General features: G+C 48.2%; 1 protein-coding gene across 1 annotated transcript in view; it reads right to left on the bottom strand.

The window, feature by feature from the left end:
• Positions 1–1,436: 1,436 nt before the first annotated feature.
• Positions 1,437–20,989, bottom strand: part of GRM2 (glutamate metabotropic receptor 2) — a 489,558-nt gene continuing 470,005 nt past the window's right edge. Inside the window, exon 7 of the mRNA XM_086938723.1 lies at positions 1,437–1,711. Coding sequence (XP_086794849.1) covers positions 1,638–1,711 — 74 coding nt within the window. The 3' untranslated portion in view covers positions 1,437–1,637. The remainder of the gene's footprint in view (positions 1,712–20,989) is intronic.

The raw sequence follows: 20,989 nt of genomic DNA, 5'->3' as shown, positions 1-20,989 counted from the left end.
CCTGCCTCTTTCTTATTTATCCATTCTGAACTTTCTCCTAATCCCCCTCCAGTCCTTTTTCTAACCCTATATTCTTTCGTCTCTCAACCCCTTCTATCTGCTCCCCTTTGCCTTCTTTCATATTCTTTCCCATAAAGGTTTCTCCTGTTCAACCTCTTTGCTCCCTCTTGGCCCTTTTTTGCCATATTGTTTGTCAGGATCTCTCAAGTCTCAGCACATTCTTTCGATTACCTATCCCCTGCCTCACTCAATTTCTTATAAGTCATGCCTACAAGGTCCCCCCTATAGCTTTTCTACCATCATCTTCTCCTCAGTTTTGCTCTGTCCTGTGCACTCTATTCTGACCCCAAACTCTCCTGACCTCCCCTTGTGGATCTGTATTTCTTCTGGTTGACTCGTTTGAGCTAGTCTTCCTGTTTTCAGGAGAAAGAGAGAATGGAAAAGATGCTGGTTTAAAAAGTAATCTGTGCTGTTAATGCCAGTGATATGTCTGCACACCTGGGTCAGAGACCAAGGACTTGTGCTCTTTGAGGTGATGCGCAGTCCCCCTCATCCCAGTAAACACGGGGTATCACCCAGTAATATGATCTGTCCTTGACTCTGTGGCATAGTAACAGATCTTGTGCCATGGATGATGACGTGCCCTTAACCACGTGCCATCAGAAATGTCCTGTGGCGGGTTACCTGTCCTCGGACCTAAATCTACACAAAGGTCTGAATGCCTGGTCGAGCTAAGCACACCTGACTCCAGCTAAAGGCCAGCACATGGTCCTTTGTGCTGTAGGTTGGTCTGAAGTCAATGTCAGCACCCACGTCCTTTTGTCATAAGGGTTTATCTGCTCTCTCTTATGTTGCAGCATAAACTGTTGTGCGTCCGCTTGATGGGCATCTTTTCTGTGCCAGTTCACAGACCATTGTACCCTGGGCCTATACATGCCAATCTCCTAACAGGCTCATGTATTCTACAGTAGTGTCCTGCCATCCCTCATGTTTCAGTTATAAGGTACTTGGTCTGTTTGTGGGTGATCTGTTGTTCCTCTTTGACCAGCCCACATGTCATTGTGCTGTGTGTGGGGAGGTGTTCGCTGGCTCCAATGTCCTTGTATAAAAAATGGTGTCCCTTCCTTGTTGGGCTCTATTGGGTCATCTGACCCCTCACTTCCACCTGCACCAGCAAGGGTGCTTTTGCTCTTCGGTATGATCTGTTTTCCCACCAGTGCCAGCACATAGGTCGCTGTGGCTGATAGGGTGATCGGGCACCACATGTTATGCAACCAAAAAGCCGCTTGTGCTCTAGGGAGTGATCTTCTCTCCCACCTTTGACGACAGTTTATTGCATGCTGGTTGAGCTGCCATCCCCTTAATGCCAGAACATTGGTCCCCTTGTTTTGTTGCAAGTGCTCAGGCTTCAGTACATGTTTGAGGTGCTGAAACAATTGTGCAATGGAAGATCTTTGAGAACAAAATAGATTTTGGCCATTTTCTGTCGAGGAATCTAGGACCATGAAGGAAATCAGTGTCAGCACCAAAAAGGGCAACTTGCTGGAGAGAAGAAACTTAGAATGAAAGGAGCTGAATGGGAACTGAGCAGTCCTCTCAGCATAGGGCTGGTGCTGGGTGCCTTCACACGAAGAAATTCATAAAGAGGATGTGGTCGAGTCCACGACTTCACGTCCATTGCACACAGTTGGCACATACTGGGAGGCAGAACCTGTGAGAAGAGCAAGGGGAACTTTGTAAGTAACCTGAAGAACATTCAAACATTCCACAAGCTTGGCATGCATGGGTCACGCAATCATGGAAGGTATACCTACGAACATTGTCCAGATTGTGCCTTCTAAATGGCCTTGTATTAGAACTAAAGGAGACCCTGCCTACCCTATAGATGCTAGGATGATTAACACACTTTACGAAAATATAATAGAAAACAAAGTCCCAGAGACACATTACAGGCCACAGAGAGAATAATAAATAGTTTTGAAATACACAAAAAAAGTAGAAGAAATGTTACAGAAGTACTGTTAAGTGAAGCCAGACAAATTCTGGTATGCAGTTCTAACTTGTCGCTAGTACAGATGGCTGCTTTGTTTCCTGTGCAGACTAATCATATATCTGTTTTGTTCACATGATAACGCTTAGAGAGCAGCTAGGGAGTCTGCCCACCTGAATAAGTTAGTCTTAAGTTGGGTTGGAGGAAGTTCAAGTAATTTGTTATTTGAGCAATTATGAAAAATTATGCAGAATTATCTGTGATTATGAGAAATACAAAACTGGCTTTTTTTCTCTATATTTTAGCTCAAAATTCATCCTTGCATCCTTTCTGAATGCGAGGACGCATTTCACTCTTTAAAAAAAGGGCAAAAAACACAAGGGGGTGAAGCAGCAGCCACTTGCTTTATAGACATTTTTGTTCCTGGGCACTGATTACATATTTTTGCCATGAGCGGTGCATGACATGGCGCAATAGCTTAATCTGGGAGATTTTGTGTAGCACAAAAATATTAAAATTGCATGAGATTATGTCTGCATAAACGAATAATCCCTCATGCCTAATCTCAAAGACATGTCAAAAAAAAAATATCTAGGTGGTGCCAATCCCAGAAAGGATGGAGTGCCATTACCTTAGTGTGCTAGGTGAGAGTCCTTGGTTTCAAGACGTTCATCTCCTGAAATGTCGGTGTGGATATGTAGCACAACCATGCTATTACATGTATGTTATGTTAAGCACAATTTCTTTAGCTCTGAATTGACATTAGGATCGATTTGCACCACTGTCGGGATCCAACATTTGCACTTCCTAATATTGAGGATTCTGTTAAAGATCGGAGTTTGTTTTCTGCTTGCATATAATCAATAGTAGTGTGGGTGGGGTGATGAGAAAACCACCAGGAATGTGCAGTTTCTCTACAAGATACTGATGATATTTCACATTATGGGCTGCAAACCAATCCAAAAGGAGAAAGTCTACTCCCATGAGGGTGGACAGCAGACAATAATACCCTTTACTGGATCCAGTCACAAGCTACCATGAAATCTTTGAAGATGGGTAGATCGACTTCACCTTGTTTCACCACCCACATGGACTTGTATACCAATACATTAGGTGCTGCATCATTCGTGTGGAACCCTGATTGGAAACCGTGGTGCTTTGAAATTAGTATTACACAACTTTAAAGAAATTTCCAAAAGAACTAAAAGGCATAATGGGTCCTTGGATGGCCTGTCCAAGAATTTGAAATATTTTATACATGCTTTCCTGTCTGGCATGACTGTACCTACTTCAGCCATATTTTTCTTCTCATGTAACATTGGATTGCTCACATTCCTGATGTCGAGGCTTGCTACATCTTGGCACTCGAGACAAGAATATGAGAAAAGCTTGCTTAGGCGAAAACTTTTTTTGTTTTTGTAACTCTTGAATGCTGTTTCCCTATTTTTCTTGATCTCAGCTACACACCTTCTTGTATTCTTTGTGAGAATCTTATCATGTGAGCAATACTAAAAACCCATGTGTTGAAGAGTATACATTTGAGTCTTGCCTGTACTTATTGTACTTGTTCAGTTGATTCTGTGATTTACAAACCTTTGATTTTGTTTTTTGTTCATAAAAGCTTTCTTACTCAACCTAAACCAGAGGTGAAGATTTCTTTTATAGTTTGTTCCCTTGTACATCATATCTTCTTTTCCACCTATAAATATGTTGTTGTAGTTTATAGGATTACAATATGCCTCAACAAAAGCCTAAATCATGATCGAGTCTCCCACATATCCTCCAGGCTTAACATCCATGCTTCTCAGCCTCCCACTTACTAAATTTAATCTCAAAACCCTCAATAGGAAAAGTATTGAACCTGGGGGCGTGGCTACGCGCGCAGCGAGACTGGCTGCACTTTAGCGGAGCTCCGGCGTGATCCCATAATCAGGGGTTAAATTATCCGGCAAAAATTCCACCTGGTCGGCCGAAACTAGAGACGGGCGGCCGTGAGACTATAACCCAGCATCGGACCGAGTCTCGAGGTCCGACTGGCCCAGGAACCGCACTGGCACCTGAACGTCCGCCGCATCCGAGGGAGCAGTCGCGGACCCGGCGGGACCCACCAGGCAAGTCCGAGGGTGAGACCGGAAGTGAGGGCCTCGCGATCGGGGCACCCTGGACGAAGGTGGCGGCGCCGGGACGGGCCCTCAGCAGAAACAGAGAGGTGGCGGCGACCTGACTGGCAACTCCAGACAGCGGGAGTGGGGCACACCAGCGACGGAGCGGGGCCGACGTCCGGGCTGCCGAGATTGAATGGGACGCGAGGAGGAGCCCCTCCCCCCCCTCGATCTGCACATCGGCATAGAGGGGAGCGGACCCAGCGGACATCTGGACACCCAGCGCGCTGCATGCTCGCCCGGACACCATAGAGCTGCACCCGGAGGACCCGGGCGCCCCCCGGGTCGAGGATCGGAGCCCCGGCGCCGCCTGCAGCGAACTTGAGCGGTGAGTGCAACAGCGCAGGACATATCTAAAGGGCCCTACGCCCAGTCGGCGCCGAGCGGAGACTCCCCCCTGGCACAGCGGGATCAACGGGCCCCGGCCCTCACAGCACCGCAAGCCCGACCCAGTCGCTGGGCAGCCGAACCGCCTCTGACAGGGAGCCCCGGAGGCCGCGCTCATGGCCCACACCGTGAGGAAACAGTGGTGAAGCACCAGGGGGCACCATCGACCGGCAGGTAGCCCGGGGAATAGACTGACCGCGCTAACTGCCTCGGCTGGGGCCTGCTAGGGGGGTCCCGCTGATAACTGCGTCCCCCAGGCCGAGTGAATTGCCCAGCGAGGAGGGTGCCGGGGGAGGGCATCGCCGTCTGAACACCACAGACACCACCGAAGCACACGACTGGACGCTTGTAGACGCCAGCACCCACAGAGACACGGCATCGCTGGGGGGCCGGCACGGCGGGGGAGAGACACGAATCCAGCGCTATACCTCAGCGGAGGCAGAGCAGCACAGCGCATCACCCTGGCCGAAACCCGAGCAGAGGCACAGCTAACACTGGGCCACACAGCGACGTGAGCAACTAGGCCCCTCGTGAGGCTCCACGGCGGACACTTTTAACACCTCACTTTGGGAACGCTGACGCAGTCCCTACTGGGAACACTGCCGAAACCCCAGCCAGTGGCTCTGACAATCGACGCGACCACTAACCACCACCACACCAGGATCCTCCGAGAGCCAGTTCCCGCCCATGTCTGGAGGCGCCGGTAAACGCACAGGAGCAGGGAGCACGTCCCAAAAGGGCAAAATGGACAAGGCGCAGAAGCAGAAGGACGCGGATCCGGTGACGGCCAGGTTGGACTCGGTGCTGGCAGCTATGGAACGCCTGGAAAATTCCATCCAGTCCACCCGGGCGTCCCTGGAGGCGAAAATAGACGGAGTCGCCATAGACCTCACGCACCTGAAGGAGGACCACAAGAAGCTAGCTGAGCGCACCAAAACCCTGGAAACCACAGTGACGGGCATGGAACCTCGGGTCGCCCAGTCGGACAAACAGATTAAAGACCTCCTCAACAGGGTGGAGTTCCTGGAGGACAGGGCAGAGGATGCAGAAGGGCGGGCGAGACGCAACAACGTCCGCATAGTGGGTTTGCCCGAAAAATGGGAAGGCAAAGATCCGACCACCCACGTGGAGGACTGGCTACGCACCCTGTTGCCAGAAGGCACCCTCCCCGGACACGGAGGAATATCTCCACCAGGTGCCGCTACCGGCACTCACCGACGCCCAACGAACCGTCCTAGCGGCGCCCATCGCCCATTGCCCCTGAGGAGCTCCGGGAGGTCATAGCGGCGCTTTCCAATGGAAAATCCCCTGGCCCCGACGGACTCCCAGCGGAGTTCTATAAAGCATACCAGGACCTCCTGATCCCTGAACTCGTTAAACTGTATGAGACGGCACTGGAAGACTCCTCCCTGCCCCCTTCTCTGAGCGAGGCCACGCTGGTCTCCCTCTTGAAACCGGGTAAAGAGGGGGCGCTTATGGGCTCGTATAGGCCACTCGCCCTCCTAAACACAGACTACAAAATACTAGCCTCTACACTAGCGAGGAGACTGGCCCAATATACACCCACCCTGGTCCACCCTGACCAGAACGGGTTTGTACCCACACGCAGCACATCGCTCAACATCCGCCGGTTGTTCAGGGTGCAGGAGTACGCGAGAGACCCTTGGCCACAATCGAGTTGCATAGTATTAGACCTGGAAAAGGCATTTGATTCGGTGGAGTGGCCGTATCTCAGAACGGTTATACAAAAGTTTGGTCTGGGTGACGCTTATCTGGACATGGTGGGACTCCTATACCAAACACCTATCGTTCGGGTCCGGATAGGGGGCCTGATATCGGATGCCATACAGGTGAGACGGGGCACGCGACAAGGCTGCCCGTTATCGCCTCTACTCTTCTCGTTGGCCATGGAACCGCTGGCGGAGATACTGAGGATGCAGGGCGCCGAGTGGGGCATCCCATTGATAGACGGGGTACACACGGTTTCCCTATACGCCGACGATCTACTCCTCTACGTCAGAGACCTGACACGGATACCCCCGGGGCTCACCGATGCCCTTCGCGAATTCACAACACACTCGGGACTGAGGGTCAACTGGGGTAAGTCTGGGGTTTTCCCCTTTCACCCAGATATGCAGGAGTGCGCAGTACAGCTAGGGGACACGACACTGACATGGTATGCCGGCACCTTCAAGTACCTGGGCATTCACATTTACAGGAACGCGGCGGATATATTGGATGGCAACCTGATTCGAGCCATAAATTCCTTGCGGGCACAGATCCGGTTCTGGGGCACACTCCCGCTTAACATCCCGGCCAGAATCACCCTGTCCAAAATGATAGTCCTACCTAGACTTCTGTACTACTACTCGAACTTACCGGTGTATGTCCCAGCTCGGGTCTTCAAAGACCTGGAGGCCCTAGCACGAACACTTATATGGAATGCGGGGAGACCGAGGGTGGCCCTGAAGAAATTATATGCCCCGGCGTCCTCGGGGGGACTGTCGATCCCGAACCATGAGCATTACTACCTCGCCGCGCAGCTCCAGTGGGTGGTGGCCTGGCTCGCGGGTAGAAACCTGAACGACACGGCCTCAACAGTCCCAGCCATGACCCATGCGGAGGCCCTAGCACTGTTCCACCCTCTTAGAGGCGCGACACACGAGACGCAACTGCACGTAGCAGTGGCACTGCGATGCTACAAGCGTGCACTAAAATTGACCAAGGAGACTACACCCTACGCCCCAGCATTACCACTGGAGGGACTGCCCAGGCCTGGGGGAGTAGTGACTGCAGCGCGCCTGCACGACTGGGTGCAGGTGGGACTTGAAACAATGGCGGATCTATATGACGACGGGACCCTGGTACAGTTCGAGGGGCTAGTGGAGAATCCTGGACTGCCAGCGGGACAATTCCTGATGCATGCATCAATGATACGGGTCCTCACGGAACACTGGGGCGATATGTCCACGGAACCCGAGACACACCTCTTAATTCAATACCTACACGTTATGGGGGCAGGGTCACACGTCGTACACTGGCTAACGCAGGCGCTGAGGTCCCACACAACGAGCTCCCTACAGCCACTCAGGTACAGGTGGACTACTGACAGGGGGGAGGACTGGTCGGATAAGGAGTGGGAAAGGATTCTAGAGGGACCGCAACACATTCCCCGCAACTCGAGATTCAGAATCATACAGTTCTACATCACACACAGGGTCGCCGGACAAGATTAACCGATACTTTGGACTGGATACCTCCAAATGCCCACGATGCGCGCTACTGAACGCGGATCTCCTACATATGCTGTGGGCATGTCCCAAGCTGCGGACGTACTGGCACGATGTCAACACGCTGTTGACGAAAGGGACGGCGCTGGGTGTTCGTCACGACTGGGATACCTGTGTGCTGGGCCTCCTCACCAGGACGAAACATAACAAGGCGCACATGAGGTTCTGGGATCTGGGGCTGATAACAGCCAAAAGACTCATAACTCGCCACTGGAAAGCCGCTGAACCACCCCTGACGAAACACTGGAGTGCCTCCCTCATCTACTGGGCGACCGCAGAGGGCACGGTGCTGCGTAGGGAGGAGACAGCGGGCGGAGGGCCATACCGATAGCCCAGATATGGGAGGGCTTCCTACGAACATTCACCAGGGTCTGCCACGATCAAGGGGTGATGTAAGGGGATGGCTCCTCCCCAGTGGAAGGGGGAGACACGTCCGGGCAGCAGGCAGCGTAGTGAGAAAGGGGAGAAACAAGAGACATGAAATACCATCCCTGCGACCCATCGCTCGCCCCCCTCCCCCCGCTCGCCCCTCCCCCTCCCTTCCCCCCCCCACTCCTCCGCCCATTCCCCCTCCACCTGTCGGCAGGGGCCACACACACAGTCGACTCCACCAATGCACCCCCACCCCGGGACTTAGAGTTACCACGCACCACTCGTACCACCTCCCCGTGAACACTTGAGGCCGGCACCCTGCGGGACCACTCCACCCGGAACTATCAAGACAGGGCCCACACTGCAGCACCCCCCCCCCCCCCCCCCTCCCCGAGCTAGGGTTCATTACACCCTCACTTTCTTTCCTGTTTTTCCCCAGATTGGAACAGTGGCACCCACGGCAGAGGTCACCCCCCAGTTGACCACGCTAGTTCTGCCTTTCCCACTCACACCTTTTACTTTTAACGCACGGCGACTAAACACAGGAGTGCAACACACATGCAAACCACTGCCGCAACCCTCTACCCCACGGCGACGAAATACTGAACATCCTAGCCGTCCACAGCACACATACACGTTGCCCGGAACCGGGCCTGGTTGGTTATTCACACTGTTGAGGAACATCACGCTTCATCACTAGCCAGAAGGTTACGGACACCGGGGGGCGGCTGGCCATTAGGCTGCCCGCCTGGACGGGTAAGGTCAGACACCCTGGTAGGATCGCACTGCGAATTACACTGTGATATAACAATGGAATGAACGGTCTGGTGCATGCAATGTCCGCCCATATGACAACAGATGGAGTTCTTTTAATTACAAGTGCATTTATTGGATTTTCAACCGTCGCCAACATTCGCTCTGATACTGTACGAGCTACTCCAATGGTTGTTTCCCCTTTGAGTTATGCACACAAGAAATGTAACTGTACGTCAAGTGTTTCAATAAAACAGATTAAAAAAAAAAAAAAATAGGAAAAGTATTGAACCTACAAAATAAATGAAACATCATGTCTTTTTCTACATCTTACGTTTTTACTTTCTCAGTGGCAAATACCTTATCCTGCAACACTATTTCATCACAATCCTCTTGAATATAACGCACATCTCTGATTCTCCCAATACTCCTGCAGCACTTATCATAGTGTCTCCATTTTCAACACACTCTTGCATAGCTATTAAAATACTGTCCTACGCCTACTCCTTTTAAAGGTATGTCGTGTCTACAGGGTTGGCACTGCGCAGCGCAATCACTCACGGACACAGGTAGGTGCGCTCACGACTCTTTATTTTGATATTGCTTACAGCTGGTCTCACACACGTCCTTCTTCGTGGTCGCCCTGGTCGAATCTGTCCTCTTCCTGTCCCCTGACCGGATGTGGTTGCCGGTGACCTGGTCACCTCCCTCACGACCCACAGGGTCCTAGTGTTTGCTGTCCCTACTGTCCTGTCGCCTTGTCCGTCATCTGTCTGTCAGGTCATGACATCTCCCCCCTTGTTGCAAACAACAGTTCGTGGCCCAGTTCTACTAATCACTCCGTGTCACCACCATTTACATCATTAACTCGTCGTTGCAGTGAGAGAGAGAGAGAGAGAGAGAGAGAGAGAGAGAGAGAGAGAGAGAGAGAGAGAAGAGAGAGATTGTCAATCTCGTCGATCCTTCTCCCCAGTCTCTGTTTCCTACTTCTGTCTACGTAGTCTCTTTGTCCCTTTGCATCCCTTCCTTGATCGTCGTTTTCTGCCGTCATCTTTCTTTCTGCTTTTCAGTTGTTCTCCGTCTTTTCTCAGTCTGCCAGTCGCTCTTTCTCTTTGTCGTTGCTCTTTCCTCTTACTCTTCTTTCTGTACTTCCGTTGTCCTCCTTCTGCTCTCTTTTTGCCGGCCTCTCGTCGCCTTGATCGTTGTTCTCTGCCCTCCGTTTAGTTTCTTGCTCCTTTATTTCTACCGCCGCCTTTTGTTGTATTTGTTCTCTCCATTATTCTTTTTTGTTCTCTTCCTCTTTCTTTGTTCCCTGAGTCTGCTCTTTGCTTGCTCTCAACATAGCTGTTGTCTTTTTTATATGTCATTGTTATAAGGCCCATCGTTTGGGCGGTGCTGCTGCTCATCAGGCATGGCCCTGGGACATCGCCTTGTAGAACATGAATGTCCTCCTTATTTATCTTGTCATTGTATCTCAGTTCCTCTGTGAACTTCCCCAGGTTAGTTACTTCTTTCCTTGCCCCCCAAGTAAAGATCTTTACCTTGGACGCTCTCAGGGTCGGATTTACTTCCATTCTCTCATACTCCGATGCACACATGACATTGCAAGTTGCACCACTGTCCAGTACAAAGTCTGTTTCATGCACTCCTACTCTTATCTTTGCATGGTCTGTCTTTCCTCGGGTGCTTTTGTCTGCTGGCTGTGTTGTTTCTCCTGCTTCTTCTTCCTTGCTCTGCTCGGCGTGCACCTCCGATATGTGATATAGTCTTTCTACTTTCTCTACTTCATCTTCTTCACCTGACCCTCGTGACGAACTCCTCCTTTCGTTGTCAACATACCTGACATGTCTTGTCGTCGATTCCAGTTGTCTTCCTGTTCTCCCATTGTCGTCTCTTAATGGGGCACCTTGGCACATACTGGCGTAGTGATTTCTTCCACCACATCTTCTGCACGTCTGGCCAAAGGCGGGGCATTGACCTCTGTGTGGAAAATCCATTCCGCACTTGTAGCATGTTCTTTCAGGTCATCTCCTCTCTTTTTGTTCTCTCCAGTCATTCTTTCGTTGGTCTGTGCGATATCTGTTTGTCGTAAAGTGTGCGTTTTCTGTTTCAACGCTCTTCCCTCTTTCCATTTCCTTGGCATGTTCCGCTGCTCTCGCCTCTGCTCTCGCTAGTGACAGGATGTTCTCCAATGAGGTTGATTCCTTAAGTATTCTTGCTCTGAATCCTGTGTCGCGACAGCCTTCTATGATCCGTAGCCTGATTGCTTGCTCGTTATCAAATTTGTCAAATTCACAATGTGCCACCAATTTCCTCAGCCGTGTCGCGAAGTCGTCTAGTGTTTCGCCGACTTGTTGACATGCGATGGTAAAAGTATATCGTTCGAAATCAATGTTTCGTTGCGGGTCGAATTTGGCTGTTAGACATTTCTTTAGTTGGTCATATGTTTTTGTTTCTTCGGTCGGCAGTGTCACCAGAAGTTCTTCGACGTCGTCCCCTGCCAAATTCAATAGTAGTCCCAGTTTCTTTCCAGCTGCTACATCTGTATCTGTATTGCACCTTCGCCAGTACATTGACACACTGTTTCTAGACCTGGTCTGCTCTTTTGTGTGTTGTATAACGTATATAGGGGTATGAGCAGACAGGTCATTAAATATTCCCCTTGACCCTCCACATACCTGTTTTGTTTTTTAGATTTAAGAGCAACTGTCTAGTTGCGGGTCTTTTTTGAATGGATGCAACGCACTTCTGGTTGCATCTGCCATGCTCACCTAACATAATTGTGTATGTTACCCTTCTGATAGCCCCGTCTAACACCTACCTCCTTTGACACTTGAGTTAATTACGAACTTTCTATAATCAGAAATATAATGATCCTGCACATGGGCCACTCTGCGCTTCATCTAGATAGTAACCCTCAAGGATATAACTACTGGTCTTGATTTGGAGGCATTGTCTTCTTTACGACAATCAGTTTGTATCAGCTGTCACATCTTTGAGTGACTATGCATGGACCATGTATTTTCTTCTTCGTGGCTTAGTCTCTTTGAAACCACGAGTACTCCCTACGAGTTGCCTCATATTATCCCATTCCATGTGATTAAAAATTGGGTTTGTGACACCCTTACTGTGTCTGGTAATCGAGCATGTATAACAAGCTTGGGTGGTCTCGTGACCACAGTGACTACTACACCCACGCCTTGCTCTGTAATCGAACCAGTATTTCCTGGACATTCGGGTATTTTCCAGCGCTTTAGCACTTATAAGACTAAATCTCTTTCAAATCCCTTTACGACGCATTAAATAAACATAAGATAAATACAAGTACATATCTCATCCCCCGGGATTGATTGTACAGCGCGTGCGCCTAAGAGCAGTGTCTCTCCGCTCACGCATGCGTTTTTACTGGCGCTAACTACAGCCTGCTTGAAGCTATTGCGCATGCGCGCATGAGCAGTGCATTTTTTGATGGCGGCGTTCTCAATGGCGATTACTGGCATGGGATTTAGTTACCGGCGGCTACATAAGTGGGATGGACGGTTTGCCCATTACCTCCACTTCCGCTCGGTTTACACGGGAGGCACCGACGGACAGGTTAGTCTCCTTATGGTTTTTCTCTCACTGCAGCTAACCCTGACTTGATGGTATAGTCGAGGCACCTCGTTTAGTCGAGTCTCGGACGTCCTTTCAGGCCCTTTAGATTCTGGGTCTTAGCGAACACTTGTTTGGTCTATGCTTCTGAGGAGCCCTTTATCATGGACAGCTCCTATCAATAGTTCGAGGGGCACATAGAATTGTTTACTGTGTCTCCTGACAGTCTCTCATGACCGAGTATAAACACACTCAATGGCCAATAAATGAAATTTCCGTGCCCTATGATACTAAGGGCACTAGCACTTGTGTCTTTTAAATATACTTTGGACATTAATTTAGGTTTTGTAAGGGCGAGTAGTGGGGGGACTATCACACGTCTGTTGGGTTCGGGTGTAGAGCAATTGGCTTGGATACTATAGAGCTGTGCACTCATGGTTTCCTTTTTTCTACACCATAGAGCGGGGCCTCATACTCCCGAGCGGTTGCCGGGTGAGGTGAGGTCTTCACCCACACAAAGCTGGGTGAGTAGCACCATGAGGAAATGCCTCATGTTGTTTTAGCTATTTAGCTTTTCATATTACGTTGAATGCGAATCATTCATGCAAGTGTGTTCTGTCTGTGCGTCCTGTGTGTATTTATATGGATGTATAGTTGATAGATGGTGTTGTTGTAAAACAATTTTTGTTTTTTAGGAAGAAGATGTTCTCCTTTCCTTCCAGTGGGCATTCAAATGTGATGGTTCCTGGTAGATATGTACCTATTTTTTAGTACATTGTCTATTGTTGATGTAATATTTCACTCACAGTTGCAGTAGCATTTCTGGTTATGGTCCTGAAGAAAGCCGGGGCAAAGCCCCATGGGCTGAAACATGTCGACCGATTTGCACAAACGCCACAGGGTAATCTTATTACTCGGCGGGTTTTTAACTCTTGGCACATGGAGTGCGTCTTGAATACTTTACAACGCCCGTGTAGTCAATTTTATTTCACCACTTTCACATAGGCACTGCACTTCAGTATATATCACTTTATGGTGAATATCACGACTAGTTTCCTGACATCCATTCCCATACCGGCACTACTAGGTCGGTTGTGTTTCGGAATGATCAGTAATATCCCACATGACGCAAATTCCACCACAATGGGTGGTCTGATGGGATTCATCTAGTCAGTGATTTTCAGCATCATTGGTTCATACATGCATCCATGTTTTGCACCTTCGCCAGTACATTGACACACTGTTTCTAGACCTGGTCTGCTCTTTTGTGTGTTGTATAACGTATATAGGGGTATGAGCAGACAGGTCATTAAATATTCCCCTTGACCCTCCACATACCTGTTTTGTTTTTTACATCTGTATCGTCTACATATCTTTCAAACCGTCTGATCCACTTTTCCCACCTTATTCCTATTTGTGGCTTCGATAGGTTAAACTGTAGTGGTCTCCTGTATTGTGCGTTAGGCTTTGGATCTGCCATTCTTTCCTTCTTTCTCTATCTGTTCGTTCCTCTTTTATTTCCTCTTTTTCTTCTTCTTCTTCTGTTCTCTTGCTTTATCTTCTTTTCTCTTTTGTCTCTTTTCTTCCCCTCGTTTTTCTACTCCTTCTATCCGCTCTTTCTTCTTTTATTTCCTCTTTTTCTTCTTCTTCTTCTGTTCTCTTTCTTTCTCTTCCTTTCTCTTTTGTCTCTTTTCTTCCCCCTGTTTTTCTTCTTCTTCTGCTTTGTTTTATTTTAATCTTTCTACTTTCCTTTTGCTTATGTGTCTCTTTTATTACTTTCTTTTCTCTTTCTTCGTTTTATTTCTTCTTTGTATTCTTCTATTTCTATTCTTTTGTTTTTGTTCTTAGCCTTTCTATGCTTTTCTTGTCTCTTCTTTGTTGTTTTCTGCTCTTTCTTCTTTTTCGCCTGACTCCGTGATGGCCGCTCTCCTTATTTCTATTCTTTTTCCTGCTTTTGTCTTTTTCCTAAAATGGCCGCCGCTCTTCTCGCGAGATTTCGCGTTCGAAATCTCGCTTGCCTGGCCCCAAAATGGCCGCTTCCCCGATCTCGCCTCTGATTGGCCTAGCCGCCTGATCCCAAAATGGCCGCCGAGACTCTCGCGAGAGCTCGCGCCTATTTTGAGATTTCGCGCGTTCCTTCACACTTACCACAGTTTGCCGGATTGTTCGTCAGAGGCGGTCGGGTGGGCTCCGATGTCGCTTCTTTTCACTCTTCTTCTTTGGGCACATCCAGGGTGGGCACCTGGTTCTTCCGATGTCGATGGCGTCAAGATGCACGTCTGTTCCTCTCACACCCCTCGTCGCCAGTTGTCGTGTCTACAGGGTTGGCACTGCGCAGCGCAATCACTCACGGACACAGGTAGGTGCGCTCACGACTCTTTATTTTGATATTGCTTACAGCTGGTCTCACACACGTCCTTCTTCGTGGTCGCCCTGGTCGAATCTGTCCTCTTCCTGTCCCCTGACCGGATGTGGTGTCCGGTGACCTGGTCACCTCCCTCACGACCCACAGGGTCCTAGTGTCTGCTGTCCCTACTGTCCTGTCGCCTTGTCCGACATCTGTCTGTCAGGTCATGACAAGGTATGTCTCCAGGATGAGCCAATAGGAATTGTGTATTAACGTTCTGTATTATTGTGAAAATAAAATCTAATTGTGACTCAACCACACACTGTGAGAAAATGTCAGTTGTATATTTAAGCACGATAAATGTTAACTACAGACTCGACATTTTCCTTAAATACAAATCCCAGCTCAAGAACACTCAGCACAAACTATGCAGTAAAATAATATTGTATAGTGACATCTATGATACATTGTTCTTTATATGATTTCTTGCTGCACAACATGCATGCATCACTTTTATTATGCCATATGACGCACTGCTCTTATTGCTCACAAAATTATCAATCTAAATATGCTGCGTTGAAGTTTCTTCACGAAGCTCCAAGCTGGTCACATGTATACATCAAAGCTTGTGGTGTGCACATCAGAGAGAAGCAGACAAATAAGTTTGCATGTTGAGCGTGCAGTAATAAAGGAGCAAAAAGCATGTTTACATTTATCTTATCCCTTCCATTTATCTTAAGCCATGTTCATTCACGCGTTCTTCAAACCTGTTTCGCCCTTTATCTTGATAACTCGTCATGCAAAAAGGTTGCTCCTGTATGAAGATTTAACACTGCTGCCTCACCATTCATATCAAATGGTGGCCCCCCAAAATGGTTATCACGTTCCATTTTTAGTCGCACTTTGCGTTTCGGCTGCCATTGTTTGTTTTTGTCTTCTTCAAAATGGTACTGCTGTTGGTGAACCGCAGTGCGTTCCACAGCTGTCACATTCCTGATGTACTCACGCTATATTTATATCTTGAACTCCTAAGATCCTAATATATCATTTAAAATGGCACTGTACATATTGGAAAACAATACGTCCAACCACTAGGTTGGTCTCTTTTCTCTCAGTCCAGCTTTCCCCTGTTCATCTGCGGAACAGTTCCTACTCCTGATGCGTTTTTTAACTTGTTCACCTCTGCTTCTTTCTTCTGGTATCCTTCGCCTACTTCTGGTCGTGTTGGGCCACTGAATAAGATCATGAGCTCGTCGCCAGTGTAAAATAATAAACTGCACAAAAAGTAGTTTAGGTGCTGCTTTAATACATTGTGCCCTAGAAGCAAAACAAAGTTCCGCTGCCATCACCAGAATCCAACCCTCTTGAATTCTGACCACATTCCATATCACATCTTTCGGCTCTCACAAACCATGCCACAGCCATGTTGATACTCCCCAGTTAAGCCCTCTCCTTCGCCCCATCCTTTCCATGCTATGAATCTTGTTTCCAGATGTTTCATTACATCGTGCAGACCGGTGTCTCCGGGATCGGGAATTCCGCTCGCTCTCAGATTGGGATCAATTTTTAGCACATGTCAAAGTGTAAGGGAAGAAATTAGAGGACATACAATGGCAGTTTGGAGGAAGTAGGTAGTGATGAGGGATAGGAGGGTGTGTGAAGAAAATTCACTTTCAGTTCTCAATCTTTATTTCGATCAATTTTAGATCATAAAAGATGTACAAAACATGTTCCATTAAAAATAGCGATGGTATCCACCCAACATCATTAAAAAACGTTTAAAAATAGTATAGAAGGCATTTCCTATATGTTACAGTTTCATATCATCAAAACATTTCATTTATACAGAGTCTTGCTCAAGTTTAAAAAAAACGGTTGCGGATGTGCCACATTGCAGTTAGAAATTTTGCTACCCCAAATACAATGATAGGTGAAAGATCCGTTTTTAGAATCATGTAAGCTGGGAGGTATTGGGTAAAGCCCAATTTTTAAGGAGGGGGACAAGCCAGTATTTACTGGGTCTTTGGTAGGCCTTGCAGAAAAATATAATGTGCAGCTCATCTTCCAGATGATGTAAGCATGACGGGCAATGCTCTCTTGATGAGAACTGGGCCCAGTGTTTGGTGAAAGCCCTTATGGGAAGTGTGCCATATCGCCATTGCAGAACATTTTTCCTTGTGAGGACGGGGGAAATGTCTCAAGTAGGTACACATCTTTAAACTTAAAAAACAATTCTGTGAGGGACCCCTCCCGTAAATTCCCCATTGTGGCTGTGAGCTTCATCTCGTGAAAGTCTCTCACTAGGAGTTTGCGTGGGATCCTAGTGCTTGTGTTAACTGGGTCTAGCCATAATTCTGGTCTACCTATTTTTTCGCATGTTTGTTTGATGTAACTTAACCATGGGATTTGTCTTGAATTTGGTAGACACAGAATCTCTTGGAGCTCACTCCTGTAGCTTATAAGTAGCTTATAAGTTTGGGCGTGCTCCAGATGCGGCGCCAGAAAGTAATTGGTCTTATCCCAGTTCCTCTACAATAGGTCTCAGACCTAGGTCGAGTCTTGAGTGGGACAATGACCCCACAATTCCCCTTCGTATAAAAAAAACTGCCCCTCTAGCCTGCAGTCTGTAAATTTCAAGGGCAGTGCTAAAAGGTTTGTAAGTTGACCTACTTGTCATCCTGGAAATACCTCCCGTTAATTGGACCAGTTTTTATGTGGGCCTTTGCCCGGTGCGTGTCCCACGTCATATCCTGGTTAATGGTTACACCAAGGTATTCAAAGGTAAAAACCTATAGTAGGGTTGGGGCGTGTTGAAGGGGGGGGGGGGGTTGAGAATCATGAATTTGGTTTTTAACGCGTTGATCTCAAGCCCCTGTTCCACACAGAACGTTGAAAACCTATCCAGGACTCTTTGTATTCCCATTGGGGATTTGGACAGCAGCAGGGTGTCGTCCACAAACATAATAGCGGGCACCCTGCTGCCATTCAACTTGGGGTACAAAAGGGGGTGGTGATGGACGGAGCATCTGAATCAATCAAACACTCACACCCAGTCAAAAGATCTGGGTTTAATCCATCACCGTTCTTTAGCCCACTCTGCCACCCCAGTTCAGACATGGCTATATGCAAATCAGTCTGACCCTGTGCCTCATGGGAACAGTCCAGCCCGAACTGCCAAGCCATGTCTTCCCTGGACCGGAAACAAGCTTCCGAGGACCGGTTTCTGGCATTCCAGCCGTCTTCAGCCCGGCTTGCTTGAATCCAGTGGCAAAGTGAGCAAGGGACTCACGTCTGAGTATACCCTGCCACACTTATGGCGGCCATAAGCTCTAGGTGGGTTGGCTACCGAAGGAGGTACCAGCCAAACCGCATCCTCCTCCTGTGATAGTCCATCCAATAGGCCTGGGAGGGGCTCAAAGTGGCAGTTGAAATCGCCCCCCACCAAGAATGGTGTACCCTGTGGGATGTCATTGAGGAAAGCCAAGAGTTGGTCAATGGTGTCTGACTCATTTGTGATATTTACTGGTCTGGAGTAGATATTTACCACAATCAGCCTACTCGAGTTTGGCCACTCCAATAGGACCCCAAGGATGTCATTGGACACTGAGGGGATCGTTGAAGCCTTACATCCCAGGTCGACAGCCACCCAGATTGCAAGGCCTCCCGATGGACGCACCTTCCCTCCCCATTTTGCCGGGGTCGAAAAAGCAGCGAAGCCTGTTCGAGAGACTGCTTCTCTGGACCAGGTTTCCTGAAATAGTCATATGTCCTTACCCTCAATGAATGAACTCCAGTCAGGACAGTTCAATTTATTCCCCAGACCAGCCACGTTCCAGGACAGTATGTTAAGTGAGGATGATCTAAGATTCGAAGTTGGTGCGTTGGATGACACCATATCCCTTCCGCTAGCCTGTGGTGGAACACTAAAGGGTTGTTCCCGTACCTCAGTTCTACAATCCTCGAGGTTAGGTGAAAGCCCCATATTGTTTGAAAGAGTTCCTATGGTCTTGTTATGAGCCTCACCACAGTGATTGATCTTCAAAAGGCTGACAGAGCTTGTAATCGGGAGGACAATGTTTCCTTCAGTGTATGTGCCCTGGGAGTCACCCATCTCCCTCCTCCTACCCTGGTTGAGTCAGTCCACCATATCCAGACAACTGTATCTGTTGGATGTCAAAAAGTGGTCTGGCTGGTGTAGCTGGTATTGTCTGGGGAAGTGGAAATCACTCCTAGCTCTATCGACCCAACCTCTCCCTCTCCTGGGAATAGTATGCCAGCCCTCTTCCTCATATGGGTTGTACACAGGTGGGTAGAAGAAGGATAGGGATAGCGACTGGATGGATGTCCCCTGTTCTAAGTGTGGCCAACTACAGATATGGGAGACTGTCCTGGGGTCTCTAAAATTAATTATAACACAATCTCCTTCAATTGATTTCTCTGTGTGGCCCAACCATGGGACTCTCCTGACCGTGAGAACCCCGCTAGTAATTCCATGTGGTAAGGGTCTATTCATAGAAAGCCAATTGGTGACCTTGTTCTTAAGAGCGAATACGGATTCTTTTGAATCTGGCTTCAACTCTGGAACACCAGCCAAAATGACTGTGTAAGGGCTAGCCTCAGGGTCCTTAAGGGGGGGCTTGGGTGTGACCTTCTTGCTCCTAGGCTCGATACCACCTTTCGCTATGATATTATTTGTCTTGTGGGTGTCAGCAAGCTGTGAGGTTGTTTGTTCTATAGACGCTAGCCTGGCTTCAATCTTTGATAGGCGTGTAACTAAGGGGCTTAATAATGTCTTAAGGAGTACTTCCATCCTGGCTAAAGTCAAATCATGGACTTCTGTAGTTACAGGCGGGGGTAGGATTGCCACACTTGGTGTCTGCGATGGCGGTGAGACAATAATTGGAGGTGTGGTTTTATCTGTTGGAGTGGGCCCCTTTTTGCTTGGTCCTGGTTTACTACCATTTACAATTTCGTTGTGCTTAGGGATTTTCACTTTAAGCCCTCCATTATTTTGCGCCCCTCTTTTCCTTTTTGGTATAGCGCCTTCCCTTTCCCCCTGCGTGAGGCATTCTGTGATACCAGTGATCTCATCTGTATTCGCTATGGTATCAATGGGAGAGGGGAGGGTCTTGTTAGGTGCACAAGTAAAGCAATTGCCTTTAAAGAGTCTCAAGTTTGATGGCTTGATAAAGAGACATGCTTTAGCTGCGAAAAACAAAAGCCCTCAAAGCTTGAAGATGGTTGCCAACAGTAATGGAAATAAATAAACCTACTGGAACTCGGTTCCTTACGACCGGGCCCATTGGATTTCTGTTGCCATCTTCCTGACAGCGCGGCTATAGGTGCTAACATCCTCACTGCACTTCTTGCCACTTTTCTGTTACCAGTCTCTCTGTTTCCCAGTGACTTCATTCTTGTTGTTCTCCCCTTGATCAGACTAATTCTGTGATCCCTCCGGTTTGAAACCATGGGTCTAGGGAGACAGCTTTGGTCTCTTCTCCTTACCCATAGGGGAAACATAAAGTTTATTTTATCAAGTAATTATTTGATATGGATTTGTTTTCTGATTCACTGTACCTCCTTATCGCCCTTCCCACATTCCTTGTAATTTGATGTGTATACCATTCCTGGTGATTTTTGCATGGTTGTTTAATCTTCCTGGGTTCTGACCCTTGCATCCTTCAGTGTTCTTCTGTGACTGCTGTGTGCCTATACAAAGTGGCTGCAGTAGAGAGGAGATTGTTGGGCGGCTATAGGTGGGTTAACGGGACAGCCATGTGAAGATATCGGTTAGCTTTTTAATTTCTACTTTTTATTGCAAATTAATAGGTCGATCCAAGCCAATTTCCAGACAGGGAAGTGTCTGCTCAGGCCTCAGAACTACTTTTGTAGCAGAACTGTCACTGGATGACTGCACTACATCATGTTTGACAAAGTTGGGAGGGGGATAATTGCTGAATGGGACACAATCCTGTTTGGACATATACCAAATCTGCCTTTTCTGTCCCTATATGGTGTAGGAAGTACACCTAGGGAATGTTAGTTAAATACCACCTATGAACTGCAGCTGCTATGGTGCCATCCACAGAGAAGTTGA

Source organism: Lissotriton vulgaris, chromosome 9, assembly GCF_964263255.1.
Source record: "Lissotriton vulgaris chromosome 9, aLisVul1.2, whole genome shotgun sequence".
NCBI lineage: Eukaryota > Metazoa > Chordata > Amphibia > Caudata > Salamandridae > Lissotriton > Lissotriton vulgaris.
Note: the sequence above shows the minus strand (reverse complement) of the source record. Positions and strands in the feature narration are given on the sequence as shown.